This window comes from Gossypium hirsutum, chromosome D12 (assembly GCF_007990345.1).
Source record: "Gossypium hirsutum isolate 1008001.06 chromosome D12, Gossypium_hirsutum_v2.1, whole genome shotgun sequence".
Lineage (NCBI taxonomy): Eukaryota > Viridiplantae > Streptophyta > Magnoliopsida > Malvales > Malvaceae > Gossypium > Gossypium hirsutum.
In genome coordinates, this window is record NC_053448.1 from 40,612,560 (window position 1) to 40,632,750 (window position 20,191).

Consider the following 20,191-nt stretch of genomic DNA (forward strand, 5'->3'; position numbering starts at 1 on the left):
GTTTAGCATTTTATTCAAGTTGAGCTTGAGCAAAATTTTAAGCCTATTTTTGAAGCCGGGCCAGGCCCAGGCCTAAAATTTCATCAAGACCCGGCTCGGCCCATAGACAGATGTACTACTTTGTATATAATTTTTTTTTAGAGAATCTATATATAGTTTTCTCATTCCGGCATCCGTATCATTTGTTGCAAATGTAAAATAATGCCTTGTTTGATTATTTAATGAAAATTAACACAAAGAAAAGCTTAATTATTATGTAAGTATTGAAATTAGTTAATCTAAATTTAAACTTAAAATTAAAAAGGACAAGTAAAACTCTGGTAAAATATAAGACTTCTTCAAAGTAAAAAAATATCATTCTTTTTTACTAAAAACAAGTTATGTAAGTGGATAAAAATTAGCAAGTGAAATAAGTTTATAACTAACTCATATACAAGGACATGTTAAAAATAATACTTTGCCAAACGTAAAACAAGTAAAGCATTCAATACATTGGTCATCAGCATTCAAATGTGTAAGATTCGCGTGTTAAATACGAAAAATTAATTTTGTGACTGATGATTAAATGTATATTAATGATAGGGTTAATATAATTTTTAGTTTTTGAATTCGACAACTAGGGTTTAATTTGGTATTTGCATTCTTTTATCCATTTTAGCACATGAATTTAGAAATTGGATTCTGCTAATATTTGATAATGTGATGTTGATGTGGTCTAGTTTTTACATGTATATATATATTGCAAAGTAAACTTAAGTTGGAACAACAACTATGCTTAACCAAAACCACATGATGAAGAAGGTTGGTTAATGGATTATTTGTTATTTTACTATAAAATAATAGAGAAATGACAAACCCCAATTGCTTTCCAACTCAAAATTCTTATGTTAGAATGTTGGGAAATACTTGAAAACTATGTAGTCAATGTAGGATATGCCTCTATCTTTATATTCCTACAAGCAGGAATTGTTGAAGGCAAAGTGGTTCTAGCTTGCTATAAATTATTAGGGAAATTTATACATTCATAAATAATGAGATAATCAACATTTAGTTCCTTAGTTTTTCAATTTTATTTAATTTGGTCCTTTTTTTGTTTGCATTAGTTTCGGATGTTGATAACGTTTCTCGATTTAGCTCCTAAATTTGGATTCGGTTTAAAGTGTGATGACATGATGCTTTGAGATTGTAGCACGTCATCACTACAAATTTTAAAATTTTTATACAAAATCTAAAAAAACAGAAAAGATAAATTAAAAATTAGCAAACAATTATAAATTATTAAGTGATGCCATGGCACAAAATTAGAGTGCTTTATCATCATACCTCAAGTTTATGGATTAAATTGAAAAAAAATGTCAAGTTTTGAGACTAATGTGAATAAAAAATTTAAAGATCAAAGTGAAAAAAAATCAAGTTCAGGGACTGAATGTTAGTTGATCCCTTTGTGAAGTAGTAGGCAGAAAGATGTAAATGGATATTGAATTTATGGAAGACAGGGATGCAATCATAATAATGTACCAGTAACCCACCCACTAGAAACTTTATCACCTTAATAATTTAGTAATGGTTGTAAAGGAGGGATTGAGAAGATAATTGCTATGCTATTTAATAAAGGGATTTTTTAAATTTTACTTATAATAATTATTTGATATAATTATATGAATTCTTATTTGAATTTCAATTTATCTAAATTCAAATTCAAGTTGATCTTATTTGAATATAAAAAGTTAACAATGGAAACTTTTTTTTTTGTGGTAAAAAGAAAATAACAAATCATCGTTAGAATCTCTCTTGGCGGATCAACAAAAACTTGTTGCCCTTCTTTCCAATCAGAAGTTATTCTAGTTAGCTGATCGATAATTTGATTCTCCTCCCTAGGAACATGCCTTATAAACCATTTACTTTCATGTTTCAAGAACTATTTAGTTCGCCTGAGTAAAGTAGAACTAGAAGCCTCCAATGATTTGTCTTGGATAACCTTAACCGCTTCTAAGTTGTTAGATTGAATTATCACCCTCCTGCGTCTTTGTTCATGAAAAAGAGAAAGATCATCTAAAAGGCCCCATATCTCCGCATCAAAAATAGAACAATTGTCCAAGAACCGATTATAGTTTAATATCCAGTCTCCATTGTTGTTGCGCCCTACTCCTCCAGTTGCTGTCAATCCTGAATCCATATTAATCGAACCATCATTATGTAAATAGATCCAATTACCTGACAGTGAGTGACTAACAACTTGAATCTAAAATGACTAAAATAACAATTAATTAAAACCGTTAATGACCAAACTCGAAGAATTCAAAGTTGAAATTCACATGATACAACCTCAAAATTGAGTGAAACTCAAAATGTGCAGAGGTTTTCTAAAACTCCGAATTAATCTTGTACAGATTGAATCAAAGCAAAATCAATCCGCCTCGTTCAATTCACAAGTAACATGAAAACATGAAAACCAAAACTACTTATATAGATCCTCCTATCATTATAATGACATAAAAGATGGGCTGCTAATCAATTCGGGCCTTAGTTTTGTAGCATATACTATATATATAATGTTAAATATTTTAAATTTTATACCGCATTGAATCTACCCATATTTGAAATTAATAGGTAAAAGTATTATAAAGGTGTTTTTTTTATTAATAGTTAGAGTACATTTTATTTTCTTTATCTAAAAATTGATAAATTAGTCTTTTTACATTAGATTAATTAGTAAATTAGTCTTTTCTGTTAAATTCATTCATTTCTGCGGTTAAAAACTGGCGTGGCTAACAGAATAACTAGACAATTACACATGTCGTGCCATATGTACCTCATTCTGGCGTACAGGGAGCAGGTTTTAACAATAGAAATGGATAGAATTTTTAACTGGAAGAATCAGTTTGCTATTTGATTTAACGTAGAGGGACTAATTTGCCCATCTTTTAAGTAGAGGGGGCAAAATGCAATCTGACTATTAGTATAAGTGCCTCCATGGTATTTTTAGCAAAATAATCATGTACCAATACTTTAAGAGAGTTTACAAATGCAAATACAATAGAATATCATTATCAAAACATGTTCGAGCAATTGTAAAGTAGAATCAAAACAATGAAAAAGTATAAATGGACAAAGAAATGAAACATAATCAAACAAAACTCACACATGACAACTGTGCATGGTGAGAATGTAACTAGAATATAATCTATATCTCATAATACATTCAATTTTATTAAATGAATACTGAGTTATGGCACATCTCCTGATATGGGTAAAAAAATTATGTAAAAATATATTTATAAAAAATTAATATAAAATAAATTAAGACTTCGGTTGAAATGGTAATGTTGAAAGTTTGAAGATTATAATGTCATAAGTTTCGTTCTTATTATGCTCGAGTGTTTTTCTATCTTTATTTTGAGTTTGACATGTTTCTTTTTTTGTAAATTTTATATAAGAACATAAAAGAAAAAATAATTTTATAATAATATTTGTTACTTTATAAAATGAAAGAGTTTTTAATCATTTTCTAGTTGAGTTGATTTTCAAGCAACTCATAACACTAACTCAACCAGATACTTAAATACTATAAGAATATTCATTTAATATACTTTGGTTAATTGCTAATAGCCTAACCACTTTTTCTTTTTCAGAATAATATTAAAATAAAATTATTTACTAGAATAATATGGAAAAAATTGTAATTATCGGAATAATATGAACTCTATATAGGAACCCCAAATCGGCATGATAACTAACAATTTGGGGCAACTATGAGGCAATGATTGTGTCAGAAAGAGACAAGGAATCCTTGTAATCCCAAATCGGCAACTAAAATGTTGGTTTGGGTTCTCGATGACTTGTCATATCGAAATTTTTATATTTTTATATTTTAAATATTTTTTTTGAATTTTAAAGAGTTTATCTTTTTATAATTTTATTTTAAAAAATATGATTTTTATTTTTTAAAATTTTTATTTTTATTTAAAATGTGAAAATTTATTTTTTAAAATTGATTAAACTTTTTTTATGTACTTTTAAAGAATGAAGACGAAATTGACAAAAATGGTATAGATAATACCTATTTTAAAAGGAAAAAAATAAATTAGCTTGGACTCCCACACGGTGCAAATAGTAATTTAAAGCTTGAATTCCATTATGCATACCAAAAGTATTCACTGCAAGTGCAAATAATAATATCTATTTTAGACGAAAAAAATTAAATGAGCTTCAACTTCCAAATAGACCTGTTCATGAGTCAGATTATCCTTTTAGGCTTGAAGGCCCGCTCAAAATTTAGGAAGATTTAGGCAAAAATATTAGATCCAAAAAATGGGATTGGGCAAAAAATTATGTTCGTTGAAAATATGGGTCGGGTTCAAGCTTAAATGTTCAATGCTCGAGCCTGGCCCGGCCCAATTTGAAGTTTATAATACTTTATATTATGTAAATTATAACACATCAAAAAATAAACATATACTAAATATATAATACTACTCTAGTGTAAACATTAAAATAGTGTTAAGATGCTTATATAAAAATTTTGAATAAATAAAAAAATAAAAGTATTAAATATTAAATTAATATAAATATAAATATTTTTAAAAAATTAAAAAATAATGTAGACTGGCCTAAAATGGGCTTGGGATAGTCTTTATAAATATAGACAGACTTGGACAAAATTTTAGACTCATATTTTAGGTTAGGCTTAGGCAATCATAAAGTATGTTAATATCATAATTAAGCTTGGTTCAAACTCGACCCAACCTAGCCCATGAATATCTTTACTCTCAAATGGTGGAAATAGTAATTTAAAACTTGAATTTCCTAATCTCTAGTCTCTGCTCACAATGCCTATACCAATCATTTGAAAACTTACTACTTGCTTTTTAGGGTCTGTTTGATTGCAGTATTTCATTTTCTGGAAAATATTTTCCCTCTTTTAATGTGTTTGATTGACCAAAGGAATTGATTTTCTGGAAAAGCAACTTCAAAACACGGGAAAATCTCCCCTTCTTTGCGTAAAATGTCTTACAGATTTTTTTTCCGTAAGACATTTTCCGAAAAACACAACTTCAACCTCTCATTTCCTTCTCATTTCATTTCCTCCTCATTTCCTCTTCGTCCATCAACGTCAGCCTCTCCTCCTCATCGGTGTGCTTCTTCTTCTTGGGTTATCAACAGGTTCTGTTCTTCTTTTCTCTGTCTATTATTTTTGTTGATCGTGATTTTTTCTTAGGTGTGCCTTTCCTCCTTTTCTCTGCTGTTTTTCCTTCTCTATGTTTTATATTGAAGGATCTTGTTAATTTGTTGCAAAGGTGTCAAGCAAAATGCTTCTGCATGAATAGATTTTGGTCTTAGGTTTTCTAGATCTTCTTCCCTAATATGTTTAATCGTGCCCCTAATTTTAAACAATCTAATTAGCTTGCTAAAAAATTACAGCCTTGTTCGTCACCTCTTCTCGCGATTCATCGAAGGTAGATTTCTACTCACATTCTTGATTGGAAGCTCTAGGGTTTTCTGTTTTCTACTTTCTTGATCTTTTTTTTTCTTTGATTGAGTTTTTATTTCAGTTATTTTCTAATTTCAGTTTTGATTGTTAGGGGTTTTTGCATATTTGTTAGTATTTTATTTTTATTTTGTTCAATTGCTGAGGTTCGACAAATGAAGTAGGATTGAACACAAGAGTAGGAACTTCATCTATCTACTGTTGTTTAAAGTTGTGCATTTTTTTCAATTGAAGTAATGAAAGTGACGTTGAATTCAATTATTCTGGCTGCAGGACTACAAGGAGGAACCAGATTATGGTCGCTATGTTGCTATTGTAGCATCGGCATCTTTGAGGGAGATGATAAAGCCCGGTGCATTGGCTATCATATCACCAATAGTAGTTGGTTCGTAACTGCTCTTTGCTGATTAGTATTTACTTTTGCAAATCATGGATTGGTTTGCTTATTTCTCGTTTTAAACGATCATTTTTTCTCATATATTGTACATATATTGTACATATATTGTACTAATTCCTGCAAATTGTATATTGATATACATTGTTGTATGGCAAAACAGGTCTGTAGATGATGATAAGTGCTTTTAGAACATGAAGCAGACATTTTGTCTATAGTGGAGATATATTTCACATTTTGGCTTTGTCTATAGTGGTAAACATGTAGCAAATATTTTCTTTTCGGGTAGCAGCAAATTTATGCTTAATGCTTACCTGCTGTGGCAATTTCAACTCTCCTATTTTAACCTCAAGAGTTACCTTTATTCAAGGAGTGCTATGGTTGTTACGCCTATGAGTAATACAAGATATGTCATAAGAAATATTTTAAGTGCTAGAATGAATTCCACCTATTATTATATATACTAGATGGATGTTTCTGACATCTGAAATTGCTTATTGTAAATCAATGACTCTTTTAAGTTTAGAATTTGATGTATGAGGACTATCTTTTCGTATCTATGTTTCTTTTGTTGTTTAAGTTGCAATATAGATCTTTCTCTCTGAGACAGATACATACTCAAGGAGAGGTGTATGCACACATGCATGTAATTACATATTATTCTTGTTTACCACACTGTGTCTGTTCTTTACTTCCATAACCATGCTAATATATGTCTGCAGAGCATGATAGCTAGGAAAATCTTGGAACTTCAGCTCAGGAGGATTGGGGTTTTTGCAGCTGAAGAAACCATTAGCTCACATCCAAAGCTTGATAGAAGCTTTAGAATATGTGAACATTGCCATTTCGTATTCTAATAATTTGCTTTCAGTTGATATATATAAATTTGTTCAACTGCTTTCAATTGATATTAATTCTTAATGTATTGGTACTCAGTATATTGCACATATCTATTCAGTATAGGTGGTGTACTACTAATCATGCATTTGGATAATATTATTAATTTCTAGTATTCATTGTGATTTCGAAGCTAATTTATAATTATTCAATCCTTGTTTTTTTGTTTTTTAACACAATTACAAATAATTTATTTGATATTAGTTGTTTTCAATTTATAACGATCAATATTGTAGCTTAATAATTGAGTATTATTATAAATAAATCATTGCAATATATGTAAAAATAATTTAAAATATAAAAATTTATTAATATATATTAATATATGTAAAAAACAACTTTTCCGAAAAATAATTTCAGGAAATCTGTCAAACAGCAGAAAATATTTTACACAGATTCAATCAAACACCGGAAAATATTTTCCAGTAAATCATTTTACAGAAAAGTAAAACACTTTCCAGAAATCATTTTACGGAAAATATTTTACTGCCAATCAAACAGACCCTTAGTCTTTACGATTTTTTAAAACATTTATATGTGATTTTAATCCTTTTTTTTAAGAAAATATTTTTAATCCGTTTTTAAATTACTTGATACGTTATTTCATTATTCGAATTTGTATTTGATGCATCATTTGCTGTATACATTTGTAAGTTTAAATATCCAAAGGTCTTTATATTTTTTTAAAATTTAAAATTTAGTTGTTATATTTTTAATTTTGAGACATTGAGTACTTATATTTTTTTATTTAAAGAACATGACCTCTCCATCTTTTTTTTGTCCTTAAAGTTAATGATATCAAAGGTAAAATAATTTTTTTAGCTCTCAGCATTTACAATTTTTTTCAATTTGGTTTTCACCCTTTAAAAGTACATAAATTTTTTAATAAATTTTATTTTTTATTTTTTTCATATTTTAAATAAAAACATAAAATTTTCAAAATTATAATTTTTTAAAAAATAAAAATCATATTTTTTAAATAAAAATTATAAAAAATTAAACTCTTTAAAATTAAAAACAAATTCTGAAATTTCGACATGACAAGCTATTGGGAACCTAAAGCGGAATATCGGTTGTCGATTTGAGATTACAAGAATCCTATGCCTCTTTCTGACACAATGATTACCTCGTAGTCACCTCAAATCGTCAACCACCATGTCGATTTGGAGTCCTTATACACAATTCATATTATTTCAGTAATTAAAACTTTTTCCATATTATTTCGATAAATAATATTTTGCATTGACAACCTCTAAATACAATATATGAGTCATGGTTGTTGCATCCTTCTCCCCTAATTTATAAACTTGTAATGATACCAAAAGGAAAGTATTTACCAATCAATCCAATCAATTTATATAAATTAATATAAATTAGATAAATTAATAAATAATATAAAAACCTATTAACAAAGACCATCAAACTTCAAAATCTTATAATACCGCGTTATTATATTTAAACGGAATTCAAATTTAAGGACTAAATTGAAAAATTTAAACAAAAAAATTCATACATTAATATAAAATAAACTATCAAATTGAGAGATTAAATCTAACTTTTTTATTGCAAAGAAATGTCATGATTTGAGACATCTAGGGAACAAAATTAATATACATAGAGATTTGTCCAATATTTGATATTTTTTAAATTATGTAAAATCAGATTCGATGTCAATATTTCCTTCTCATCTAAGTCAACTAGGACCCACCCAGGTTGTTTAGGGTCATTTTGGATGGACGGTGCGTTTATTTGCTGTTAGTGTAAAAATAACGGTGGCGATAAGATTAGATACTGTAGCGTTAGACAAAAAGAAAGCTAAACGCACCGCACTTGATGTGAGCGTCCATCCAAAAGGGCCCTTAATAAACTAAGTTATTGGATGACGTGTTCCCTTGTCTAAATTTTATAAAAGTTATTAAAGATTTTAATAATTGAATGATTTAATTGGTTTGAGAATTTAATTGAAACATTTTAAATTTCATGAACTCAACCTTTGTAAAATGTTTTAAATATATTTTGACTTTAAATTAAATTTTAAATTTCAAGATGATATGATGGAATTTTCAAAGCATCAATTAGGGTAAACTACTAAAATAGTCACTTTTGTTTGGCACAGGTTACATTTTAGTCACTTATGTTTGAAATGTTATGTTTTAGTCACTTATGTTATCACGTTGTAACATTTTAGTCACTGAGCCGTTAGTTTCTGTTAACGGTGTAACAGTAAACTGATGTGGCACGTTAAATCATCATTTCAAACAAAAATTCTAGGTTAATTTATGCAATCGGTCCCTATATTTTTTCGTTTGGAGCAATTTAATTTTTTCTTTTATGTTTTTTTTTAACTTTCTTTCTTTTCCATTCTCTTATGTTTCTCCCTTTGTTTTCCTCCCTTCTCCATTTCTTTCAACGTAGTTATTCTATGTTTTATTTTTTTGAACAATTTAATTTTTTCGAGTGAGGTGAGCTTGTGGACTAGTTACAGATGGAAAGCATAGAAAAACTATGTTAAAAGAAATGAAGAAGGGAGGAAAATAGAAGGAGAAGCATAAGAGAATGGAAAAAAAAAGTTAGAAGAACAGAAAAGAAAATTTTTAAATTGGTGAAAATGAAAAAATATAGGGACCAATTGTAGAATTTAACCTAAAAATTTCGTTTGAAATGATGATTTAACGTGCCACATCAACTTACCGTTACACCATTGTCGACAATTAACGACTCAGTGACTAAAATGTTACAACACGATAACGTAAGTGACTAAAACATAAAATTTCAAACATAAGTGACTAAAATGTAACCTAAGGCAAACAAAAGTGACTATTTTGGTAGTTTACCCCATCAATTAAGTAATTTCATTACATTAATAGTCCTTTTAGACGTTAAATACCAATTTTAATATGACGTGAAGTAAGACAAACACATGTAGATCTCATATAAATAATTTGAATATGACATATTAAAAAAATCGATAACATTGATTAGGTTAACAAAGAACTTGATACAATTGCTATGATGCTAAATAATTTGAAATTTTCAATTAAAATATTTTTAAATTTAGATATTAATTTAAAATCTAAATCATTATTGGAGAACGTAGTATGTAATTAGCCATTTAAAAATTGTTTTGAGTTTAATATTACAATTTATAAATATAGTATTAAGATAAACATATGCCCAAGTAATTACAGCATAAAACCAATTCAGGGACGAATGCAAAGTGGGGCAAATAGGAGCCTTCGGTCCTCCAAAATGATATATCTGTCATTTATTTCTCATAATTTTATGAAAGTATATATTAGTATAATAAAATTATATTTTAGTCCTTGATTCATCTTTAATTTTTTAAAAATAATTCTTTTTAAATTTCATCTCTGAATCAACCAATACAAAATAATGATATAGCGAACGAAAAATCGAATAATGCTGAATTTATAGCATTCACAGATGATGGGACAGGAGACCTTGTTGTTGGCAAATATGCTCTCTCGTCTCCAGGCACCGTGGCTCATTTCTGTGCCTTCGATTTACAAATGTTTGAACATCGACCGTCGATTCCCTTTTACGTCATAGGTGAGCTTGAGCAGTTGAAATTTAATAAGTGTTTATTTTATGAATTGACGAAGATAAGGAACTCTAAGCGCACACGTGGCGCTACCGTGAGATGACCTGGTAACGTTTTATTTAATTTATTTGGTAAAAACGCTTCTCCTGTCCCTTTTAATTTGAATATTAAGATAATTGGTCCTTCTAAAAAAGTTGGAGCAATTTAATTACTCTCAATTTCAAAAGTAAACAACTAAAAAAAATTAATCACGATGTTAATATTTCCCATTAATTATACATATTTTTTAGTATAAATAACTTTAACTCTCAATGTTTATATATTTTATATAAATGTTGACAGAATGTACAAAAATTATAAGTTAAATTTGTTAAATCAAAACGAAATTGACGTAATCTGTAAACTTTGGATGCTAAATTTTTTATTATGTCAATAATTTTTTATTGCAATTAACGAAAAACATTAACATTGTGGTTAGTTACCCTTAGTTACTCATTTACGAAATTAATAGATATTAAATTGCTCTAATTTTTATTTTTGAAAGGGACAAATATGCTTAATATTGAAATTAAGAAGAACTAGAGAGATTTTTTCCAATTTAATTAATTAATATTATATTGATGATGTATTTTTACATTAATATATATATTGATACCAAATATTTTGATGTATCATTTCAAGTTGATAGGTAGTTTTAAATATTTTTTGTTCATATTATATTTTCATATAAACATATTTCAATTACATATCTATAAATATATTTATATGTAAATATAAATTTTAAAATGATTAATTAAGCACAATAAATTAATTTATTGTTTATATTCTATTTTTAAAAATAAAAATTAAAATAAAAAAAATTAAATTTTAATTTAATATATTAAAAACTTTACTGATCGATACAAGCTTAGATTAACTGGAACAAATTAAAATGCATCGAATTACAGTTAAAACACCTTTTTTATACCACATAAAATTTTTAATTGAAACGAAACTTAAAACAATTTGAGTTAATTTTAAGTTAAAATATGCTTAAAGTCTATGTGTTCTTCATAAATTTAAAATTTAATCCCTTAATTTTTATTTATAAAAATTTAGTCATTATACTTTTAGATTTCAAAATTTAAATATAATTGTTAATATATATATATTATATATATAAATCACATACCAAATATTGAGTTTTATTTGTTATGACTTATATCAATGGCTATCGGAAAACTGAACTTGATGGACCAGTTAGATTAGTTGGACTATCGGTATATCAATCTTGATTAAGAATTAAACTGATTTTGAATAGAATTTTGAACGAACCATTTAGAACCGATTGAATCAAGATAAAAAAAATTAATTGTGTCGATAGTTGAACTAATTTTTTCTATTTATATAATTTTAATAACTTATTTCATTAAAGTTAAATCGATCGATTTAATCAATTAATCACCGGTCCAATTTTAAAATCATTGATTTTAGCAAACACAAAAATAAAGCAGAGCTAAAATAATAAAACTACCAAGGAAATGATTCTTACGTGGCAAAATAAAGGCTAGACCCGAATAGGTCGTGAAAAGTGGCCAATGGTGGATTCCAAAAGATCCATTAATTATAGTTAAATCTCACACAATTAAATTATTCAAATTTTTTTCTAAAAAAACAAAAAAAAATTAAATGAACCATGACACGTCAGCTCACATGACGTGTGGAATAAATTGGAAACCTTACCCGAGACGCGTAGCTCGAGTCATTAACGTACACGTGTACGGATCAGGTGACGTCGGAATATATATAAAATTGGCCAACGCGAATATCGAATGGGTCCAACTCAACAACCAAAATTGTCCCCCCAGCGTATATCCGGTGTACTAAGAGTTAATTGCACTAATCATCCTCAAACTATTATCTTATTTTAATTTGATCTCTAAACTTCAAAATATTCTAATTACATTCTAAAACTATCGATGCTAAACCAATCAAGGTATTCTATTATTGAAACAACTAATTTAGTCATTAAATGACATATAAAATCTTATGTGACATAATTTAAAATAAAAATTCTAAAGAAAAGTAAAATATTATAGAATAACTTTTAAAAATAAAATAAAAAAAAGACAGAATGGACGATAAAATCTTTTACGATATCTATTTTTACAATATTTATTTCTTTAAAATTTTCACTTTTTAGTTATATCGTAAAGATTTTTAAGTCTCATTTAATAGCTAAATTAATGATTTTAGTAACAAAAGGATTTTATTGATATAACATCAATGGTTTAAAAATAGTTTTAGAATATTCTAAAATTTGAATATCAATTTAGAATGAGAGTTATAATTTTGAGATGTTTTGTGCAATTTACTCGTGTATTTACATACAGCGCTCCTTTATACGACACGTGTTTGGTGACGTGGTTGTTTACCTTGGCTGGCGCTTCATTTCTTCTTCTTCTTGTTCACCCCAGCCATAGCTAAAGCAAATTTAAAAAAATTAAAAAAAATTAAAAAAAATCCTCTCAACTTTTGTTCAGTTTTTGAGTAAAGATTAATGCAGTCTTTTTGACTATTTTGTTGAATTATTCTTTCGCAGAGTGAAAGATTTTCGGATTTTTCATATTTTCAAGGTATGTTGAAATTGAAGTTCCGCGTGTATTTTTTTTTTGCGTTATTTTTTAGTGGATTAATGCGTAAGGTTATGTTTGGTTGCTAAGAAAGTTGATGAAACGTGCTGGAAAGTCTATACTTCAATTTAGTTCTTTCTGGATTTTTTTTATTTGGTGAGGTAATGTAGGAAAGTGGATTCAATTTGAAGCTACAACGATCGAAGCTTTTTATTTTTAACAAAGTAGAATCTGTGAGCTGGCTTATTTTTTCAAATCATTACGGAATTTCGTAGGATTTTCTTTTTGTAATTTTTAGCGTTTATCTGTTCATAGATCTCGTAAATTCGTAATAATTTTTTATTAGGAATTAGACGAAGAAAATCGGAACAGCAGTAATTAAAGTATTCTTCTCTTTTTAAAATTTTTTTGGACTCATCTAAGAAAATCTTATTTCATAGGAAAAAAAAAGTGCAGAAATCTGTATTTTCTCGTTGTGTGAGTGACAAACTACTTGAAAGACGGTTATACCCTCGTTCTTTCATATATATATATATATAGATATATATTCTGGTCTTTGCATGTGTAAATTCTGTTTAATTAAAGATTAAGAAGTACGAATCTGAAACTTGTGTTTGTTTCTAGAGAAAATTGATGGACTGCATCAAGCTAGTTCAATGATTACAAATTTAACTTTCATTGATCTGGTGTCGTTTTGAGCATTCAGTAACGCCATATTTGTGTATATATATATATTTCTGTTTTACGAAAAAAGTTATTCTGAAGTAGAATGAGTTTGATGATATCTTCAAACTACATAGAGCCTTATGGAAATTCTAACATTAAATCAAAATGATTGGATCTAATTGCAATTCAGTGCGAATTTGCTTCTATGATTTTTTTTTCCTGAACCATTCATTTTGTTATCAAGCACAATTTCATGTTTCTCTCCTTGATTGCAGTTGAGAGATAGTCAAACACAGTTCTCAAAGTTAAGTTTCAGCTTTGGTGGTTGACCATGGGTAGCAGCGATGAAGGAAAGTCATCTAAATCTGACAAATCATCTTCACCGGCACCACCGGTAAGCTGAGAGGTTATGTCTGTTTAAATGTTGAAACTAGGAAAAAGCTGCACTATTTTATGGTGGAAAAGAACATCTGCTATGCTATGTATGATTATCCAATGGTCGTTGTAGTGGAATTGGCTTAATATTTAACCTTTTTCTGGAGATTAATTTTTAAGGCTTGTATCTGACTACTGGTCAATCCTTTTCTATCCGCAGGACCAGACCAATATTCATGTCTATCCCGATTGGGCAGCCATGCAGGTTATCTACTTTATGCATGCACTTAGTTTCCTCTTTCCTGCTGCTGTTTTAAGGCATTTTTTCAATGGAATTTCTGACGGGGATTTTACGGTTCTTTATTACATATTCAGGCATATTACGGTCCTCGTGTTCCTATGCCACCATATTATAACTCAGCTGTGGCATCTGGCCATGCTCCTTCCCCCTATATGTGGGGGCCAACACAGGTAAGGCCCATGGCTCCAGTGCATTTAATAACTTCATTTAAGTTTACATTCAACTTCTCTGTAACTAATATTACACTTCCAGGCTATCATGCCACCTTATGGGACAACTTATGCAACAATATACCCACATGGGGGAGTTTATGTGCATCCTACGGTTCCTATGGTAAGTTTGCTTCGCCAGTATCTTCTAATTGGAGTGTTATTAACATAAAATAAAAATCTAGGAGTTTACCTTGTTTTGCATTTTTTATATGAATGCATAGTTTTATTATGCTTTGGTGTGTGTCATACGCATACTGTTGTACAATTTTAGTCATTCTTGCTGCTTTATGAGTAATCCTTTTTAATGGTTACCGACTAGTAATACAGGTGGATTCCTTAACGATTACCAGTATAACTCAGAGACACTGAATTTAAAAATGGAAAATTGAAGTCATCCATCCCCCTCCATCAGGATATGAATTAAATGATAAATAAAACCAAGAGCTCTGCTTCTGTTATATCTCATGTTATATTCTAATGCGTTGTTTGCTTCTGAAATCCAGGGATCACATGGTCATGGCGTTCCATCATCACCTAAAGTAAGAGCTAAGTATTCTTTTGTTGAATTAATCTTTTCAAACTGTTGCTATTTTTATCTTTAATCATTGTTGATACACATGCATATACACGGCTTGAATGAGTTAGCTGGGAAGTTGACAGTCTTTGCTTTATGCTTTAAGCTGGTGTTGAATATAACCAGAGCATTGTTATGCAGGCAGCTCCAGAAACACCTACAAAGTTCTCTGGGAATACAAACGGAGGCTTAATGAAGAAGCTGAAAGGGTTTGATGGCCTTGCAATGTCAATAGGCAATAGTACTGCTGAGAATGCTGAAAGTGGGGCTGAACCCAGACCATCTCTGAGGTTTGTTCATCTTTTCTGGACAAATTAGTATTCTTCAGGATATCAAAGTTATGCCTCAGCGACCTATTCGTAGGAGATTGCATTACCAGTTGAACTTTTCCCAGTTGATCTGTTGTGGCTAGACTAATTTTTATGATTATGTGGACAGTGCGGAGACTGAAGGTTCCACTGATGATAGTGATGGGAATACAACTGGGGTGAGATCTCATTTCTATCTGGTTAACCTGTTTCCAACTACTTTTTCATTTCTGTACAAGTTAGTTTATTTGAATAATATATTAAACAATTATTAGGGTCCAAATGCTAAAGCTTGTTTTTGTCATTGCATGTCATCTATCAGGCAGATCAAACAAGACGGAAAAGAAGCAGGGAGGGAACCCCAGCCATTGGTAAGATATACTCCTGCCTCTCCATCTCCCCTTTCCTTTTTTCTGGTATGCATGTTGGCCTCTGTGATTTTCGTGATTGATATCATGGTGTGGAACTATACTTGGATGCATGATGTTTCGAAGACAGATTAATTCACTAAGATTTGAGTCTGCTTTTGAACTTAGATTTTCTTGTGTCTTGTATGTCCTGTTTTTAAATGAACATTCTACCTATGAGAACTAATAGGAAGTCCCATTAGAGATACGCGGTCGCACTTCTGAGAACTTGTATGTGTGGTACTTGGGTTCTTGAGCTTGATATGCTAAAGTTTTTCGTGATGAAAAGAGTGAGATTTAAATTATTCTAGTCCCACTTTCATTTGTGGAGGTTTAGGCTAATTGATTATGGTCTCTGTGTTAGCAGGTGTAGAAGGGAATAATGAGGCAAGGTCTAAACCAGTCGCTGCACTAGAGGCTACTGCAACCATTTCTCCTAAACCAGTTGGATCCGTACTTCCTTCTGGCATGACCACATCTTTGGAGCTTAGTAACCCTCCTGCCAAGTCCAGTCCTACAAATGTACCTCGTGTAATGACATCTGAAATCTGGTTGCAGGTATTTCTTTCTATCCTGCCTTTCAAAGCTATCCTTTTTAGCTTGCCTATGATCCGAGTTGTTTCCGTTATCTTAAGCCGTAGCTAACTTAAATTAAATTTAAATAGAACGAACGGGAGCTGAAACGGGAGAGGAGGAAACAGTCTAACAGAGAATCTGCTCGAAGATCAAGGTTGAGGAAGCAGGTATAAGAAATATATCTTGTTTCTTATTTGCTTTAAAACATAATATGAAGTACGACAACGAATTATCTGAAGCTAAATGCACTGCATTGTTTTGTAGGCCGAAACCGAAGAGCTTGCCCGAAAAGTTGAAGCCTTGACCGCAGAAAACACAACACTTAGATCCGAAATAAATCAACTAACCGAAAAATCCGAGAAACTAAGGCTAGAAAATGCTACATTAGTGGTAGGGAAGTTTAACTTTTTGGAAATTTCCCCCCTTCTTAAACTCCATAGTAATGACTGGTGAAGCCTTTCTGTAATACAGGAGGGATTGAAAAACGGTGAACTAGGATATGCAAAGGATATAATTATGAACAAGAAAGCAGACAAAGAGGGTGAAATGTACGAGAAAAAGTCGAACTCCGGTGCCAAACTGCATCAACTCTTTGATCCGAGTCCGAGAGCTGATGCTGTGGCTGCTTCGTGAACAAGGAGAAGAGGTATTACCCATTGCCTTAGTCACTTTTGACATTAAATTTGACAGACCTCGTAGCTTTGGCATGTAATTATTACTACTAACAATTAGCAGAGGGGACTTGATAGTGTTTGTTAGGATTGAAGCTCTGTTTTTTTTTTTTTTTGAGTTTTCTTATGGCTGAACTGATTTATGGTTTTTATTTGAAAATCAGAGTGATGAGAAAGCTGAGAATCAAGTAGTGTATATTAAGGAGAAATTAGTGTTTATCCTTTAGGAAAGGGTCTTGGAAACAGTGGAATTATGTAAATCTCTTATGATTATGCAAATTTTTAATGACGGTGTGATGTGTGATTTGTCATTAAATTAAGATTTCATCGGTCTATTTGAATAATATTAGTTGAGGCGTATTATTTAGGTTTGTATTAAGAAAAAGAAAGAAAAATCATGAAACTTACAAGTAAATAGGATAATTAATATGTTTATATAGCATTAGCGTCGATTATGCTTGTGATATTTGAATATTCATATGTTAATATTTGTTTGTTATATTTTTATGCACAAGAATAGTAAATTAAGATGACGTATTATATATAATTAGATTACCAAAAAAAACAATAGGTTAGTGTTATCACTTGTACAGTCAGTTATAATTCATTAATTCATTTTGCAATGGGACTGGTTAAAATTTGTTCTCTATTGCAGTTTCGTGATCATTATTAATTGCACATTAAATTATAAATTTGATATTTGTCTTTAAAGTGAAATGTACCAATTAATTCTTTTTGAAAGAATTTCTTTATACACTATGTATACAGTTTTAAATTCGTATGAGATTTTTTTCTTAATATGTAGATAAATTTATCATATTGTTGGTGTTGATTAGATGGAAGGATAATATGGGAAAGAGTGAACGACAAAGGAAAGCGTGGATCATATTTCATTTAAAAAAGGTTCAAATCTGGTTTTAGTCCTTTAACTGTATTGAAACTTATGATTCAATCCCTTCACTTCAATTTGACATAATAAGATTCTTCAAGTTCTACGAATTGATAATAAGTTTGAATTTGATCACTTAGTTATAACCATGCGGAAATTCAGTTAATGTAAATTAAATGTTTTAAGATTGAATTTTTTAAAAAAATACTCTAAATGATGTGAAATTAGAGAGATTTGAGTCACAAATTTACCAAAACCATAATTAAAATTTTTACAATGAAAAAATAAAATTGAGACTTTTCAATTTGTTTGATTTGAAAAAGTCCAAATTTGTTGTTAATACTATGTGATAATTGTGGATTTGGTTCTTATATTCTAATTTGATCGATTTTAGTTCTTATTAGTTCTTATTGGTTAATTTTAACCTATTATTTTAAAATTTCAATAATGATTTAAACTATAACCGTTAGTCTGTTAGGTCAAATTATGTTATTAGTCATGTATCGCGATTTAGTAGCTTAACTGTTTGATCCATTAACTAAAATGATATGATTTTTTAGAGTATTAAGTCAAAATAATAAATTGATATAACATCATACATATGATAGTTTTCACATAAGATTTTGAAAATAGTATAATTCAATTTAATGAATTTAATAACTATCGTTTAGTCGAGACTGAAATTTTAAAATTTGAAAGTGTAAAGACTAAAATGACCAATTTGAAGTACATAGGCTAATTTCATGACTTATGTATAGTACAGGGATTAATAGCAAAGTTTGACTCTTTTAAAATAAAATTCAATCGATAATATTGTTAATTTACTTCAATTAAATTTGAATGGTTTAATATGTAAATTGTCTCCTGAACTCGTCCAAAAGTACTTAATTGGTATTTGAACTTTTTTTTTTTGAATCTAGTTGGTACTTGAATTTGTATTCCATCATCTAATTTAGTACCTCCGCTCTAACATTATTACTTTATACTGACATGGCACTGATAACCAATTTGTTGGTGATACATGGCAACCTTTTATTATGCCATGAGACAAATATAAATTTTAATATTTAAAAAAATTAAAAATATATAAATTAATAAAAAAATACTTTTTTTCATATCAAGAAAGAACCTGGATAAAAATTTATACTTTATTGATTAATTTATTTTTAAATATTTTTAATTTATGCTTGTCACATGGCATACTAAGAAGCTTCACATGTCATCATCAGATTGGCTATTAATGCCACGTTAGCATAAACTAATTGTGTTAGTGCGAAGGTACCAACTTGGGTGATAAAATACAAGTTCAAAAAAAAGTTTAAGTACCAACTAAGTACTTTTGGAGAAGTTCATGACTCAATTTGAATATATATCATAAATCAAACATTAAATTTTCTAATCAAACTTCTTAATATTAAAATGTCATATATTTAAATTTAACGAAAGTCCATCAATAGTTAGACTTTATTTTTTAATAAGAAAAAGACCAAAACCTTAAAACTAAAAGTAAAGTAATTCAATTTTAAAAGTCGAAAGAATAGGACTTCTCTTGTTCAAAATCTTGGGTCTTGATTGTTTTGTACAAAGGACATGTACTTCCTTGTATTTGAACCTCCTAGATCCTTTGTAACTAATGTTTTTAGAATCGGATTATGGTTGAACTAGTTAGGGCATTGATTTGTATCTGATCGATTTGAATGGTTTGATTAAAAATTATTTTAAAAAAAAAGAAATTCGATTCAATCAGTTCAATTGCTTGTTCAACCAGTTCGTATCAACTTTTAGTAAATCAATTCAATGTCATTCTCCGGATTAGTACCTCAACCGATTCTCGATCTAACCAATTCGATCTAGTTCAAACATCATTGTTTGCAACACATTCTATTGTTTCTTTATTACCTTTTTTTGCCTGTTAATCAATGTTTCAAACTTTAACCATTAAACTTAGGGTTAAATATAAAATTAGTACTCGAACTTGTTCACTTCTCCCAAATTGGTATTTATGGTTTTTTTTTTTGTCTCAGATTAGTACCCGAACTTTTTTTCCGTCCATTAATTTGGTACTTAAGCCTAATGACATTAAGATTTTGTTGACGTGGTAGCGTTAACCATTTGCATGTCGCCACGTGTTGCACTCCCAAGATTGGATCATTTTTATTTTTATTTTGACCGAATTCCTTTAATTTAAAAAACAATGATTCAAATAATTTCTTAAAATTCATGCACCGGTGAAAGGTTTCCACCGATTCCTGAAAAAGC

General features: G+C 29.3%; 2 protein-coding genes across 6 annotated transcripts; both read left to right on the plus strand.

The window, feature by feature from the left end:
* Positions 1-4,860: 4,860 nt before the first annotated feature.
* On the plus strand, positions 4,861-6,916 carry LOC121203017 (uncharacterized). Of its 4 annotated transcripts, XM_041106709.1 has the most exons (5): positions 4,861-5,163; positions 5,422-5,456; positions 5,762-5,873; positions 6,046-6,137; positions 6,605-6,916. In XM_041106709.1, exons 1-4 carry the CDS (start codon positions 5,006-5,008, stop codon positions 6,071-6,073), a joined length of 333 nt encoding a protein of 110 aa, XP_040962643.1. In that variant the 5' UTR covers positions 4,861-5,005; the 3' UTR covers positions 6,074-6,137; positions 6,605-6,916. The 4 variants fall into 4 exon arrangements, 2 of the variants coding, with proteins under 2 accessions (XP_040962643.1, XP_040962644.1); XR_005921636.1 differs by lacking the exon at positions 5,422-5,456 and having other exon boundaries at positions 4,863-5,163; XM_041106710.1 differs by lacking the exon at positions 6,046-6,137 and having other exon boundaries at positions 4,867-5,163.
* A 5,821-nt stretch (positions 6,917-12,737) lies between these two features.
* On the plus strand, positions 12,738-17,329 carry LOC107945871 (G-box-binding factor 3). Of its 2 annotated transcripts, none has more exons than XM_016880025.2 (13): positions 12,738-12,956; positions 13,895-14,013; positions 14,215-14,259; positions 14,370-14,465; positions 14,548-14,628; positions 15,011-15,046; positions 15,223-15,371; positions 15,520-15,568; positions 15,712-15,760; positions 16,161-16,354; positions 16,462-16,539; positions 16,637-16,762; positions 16,844-17,329. In XM_016880025.2, exons 2-13 carry the CDS (start codon positions 13,951-13,953, stop codon positions 17,003-17,005), a joined length of 1,128 nt encoding a protein of 375 aa, XP_016735514.1. In that variant the 5' UTR covers positions 12,738-12,956; positions 13,895-13,950; the 3' UTR covers positions 17,006-17,329. The 2 variants fall into 2 exon arrangements, with proteins under 2 accessions (XP_016735514.1, XP_016735515.1); XM_016880026.2 differs by having other exon boundaries at positions 12,752-12,956; positions 16,164-16,354.
* The last annotated feature ends 2,862 nt before the right edge of the window (positions 17,330-20,191 follow it).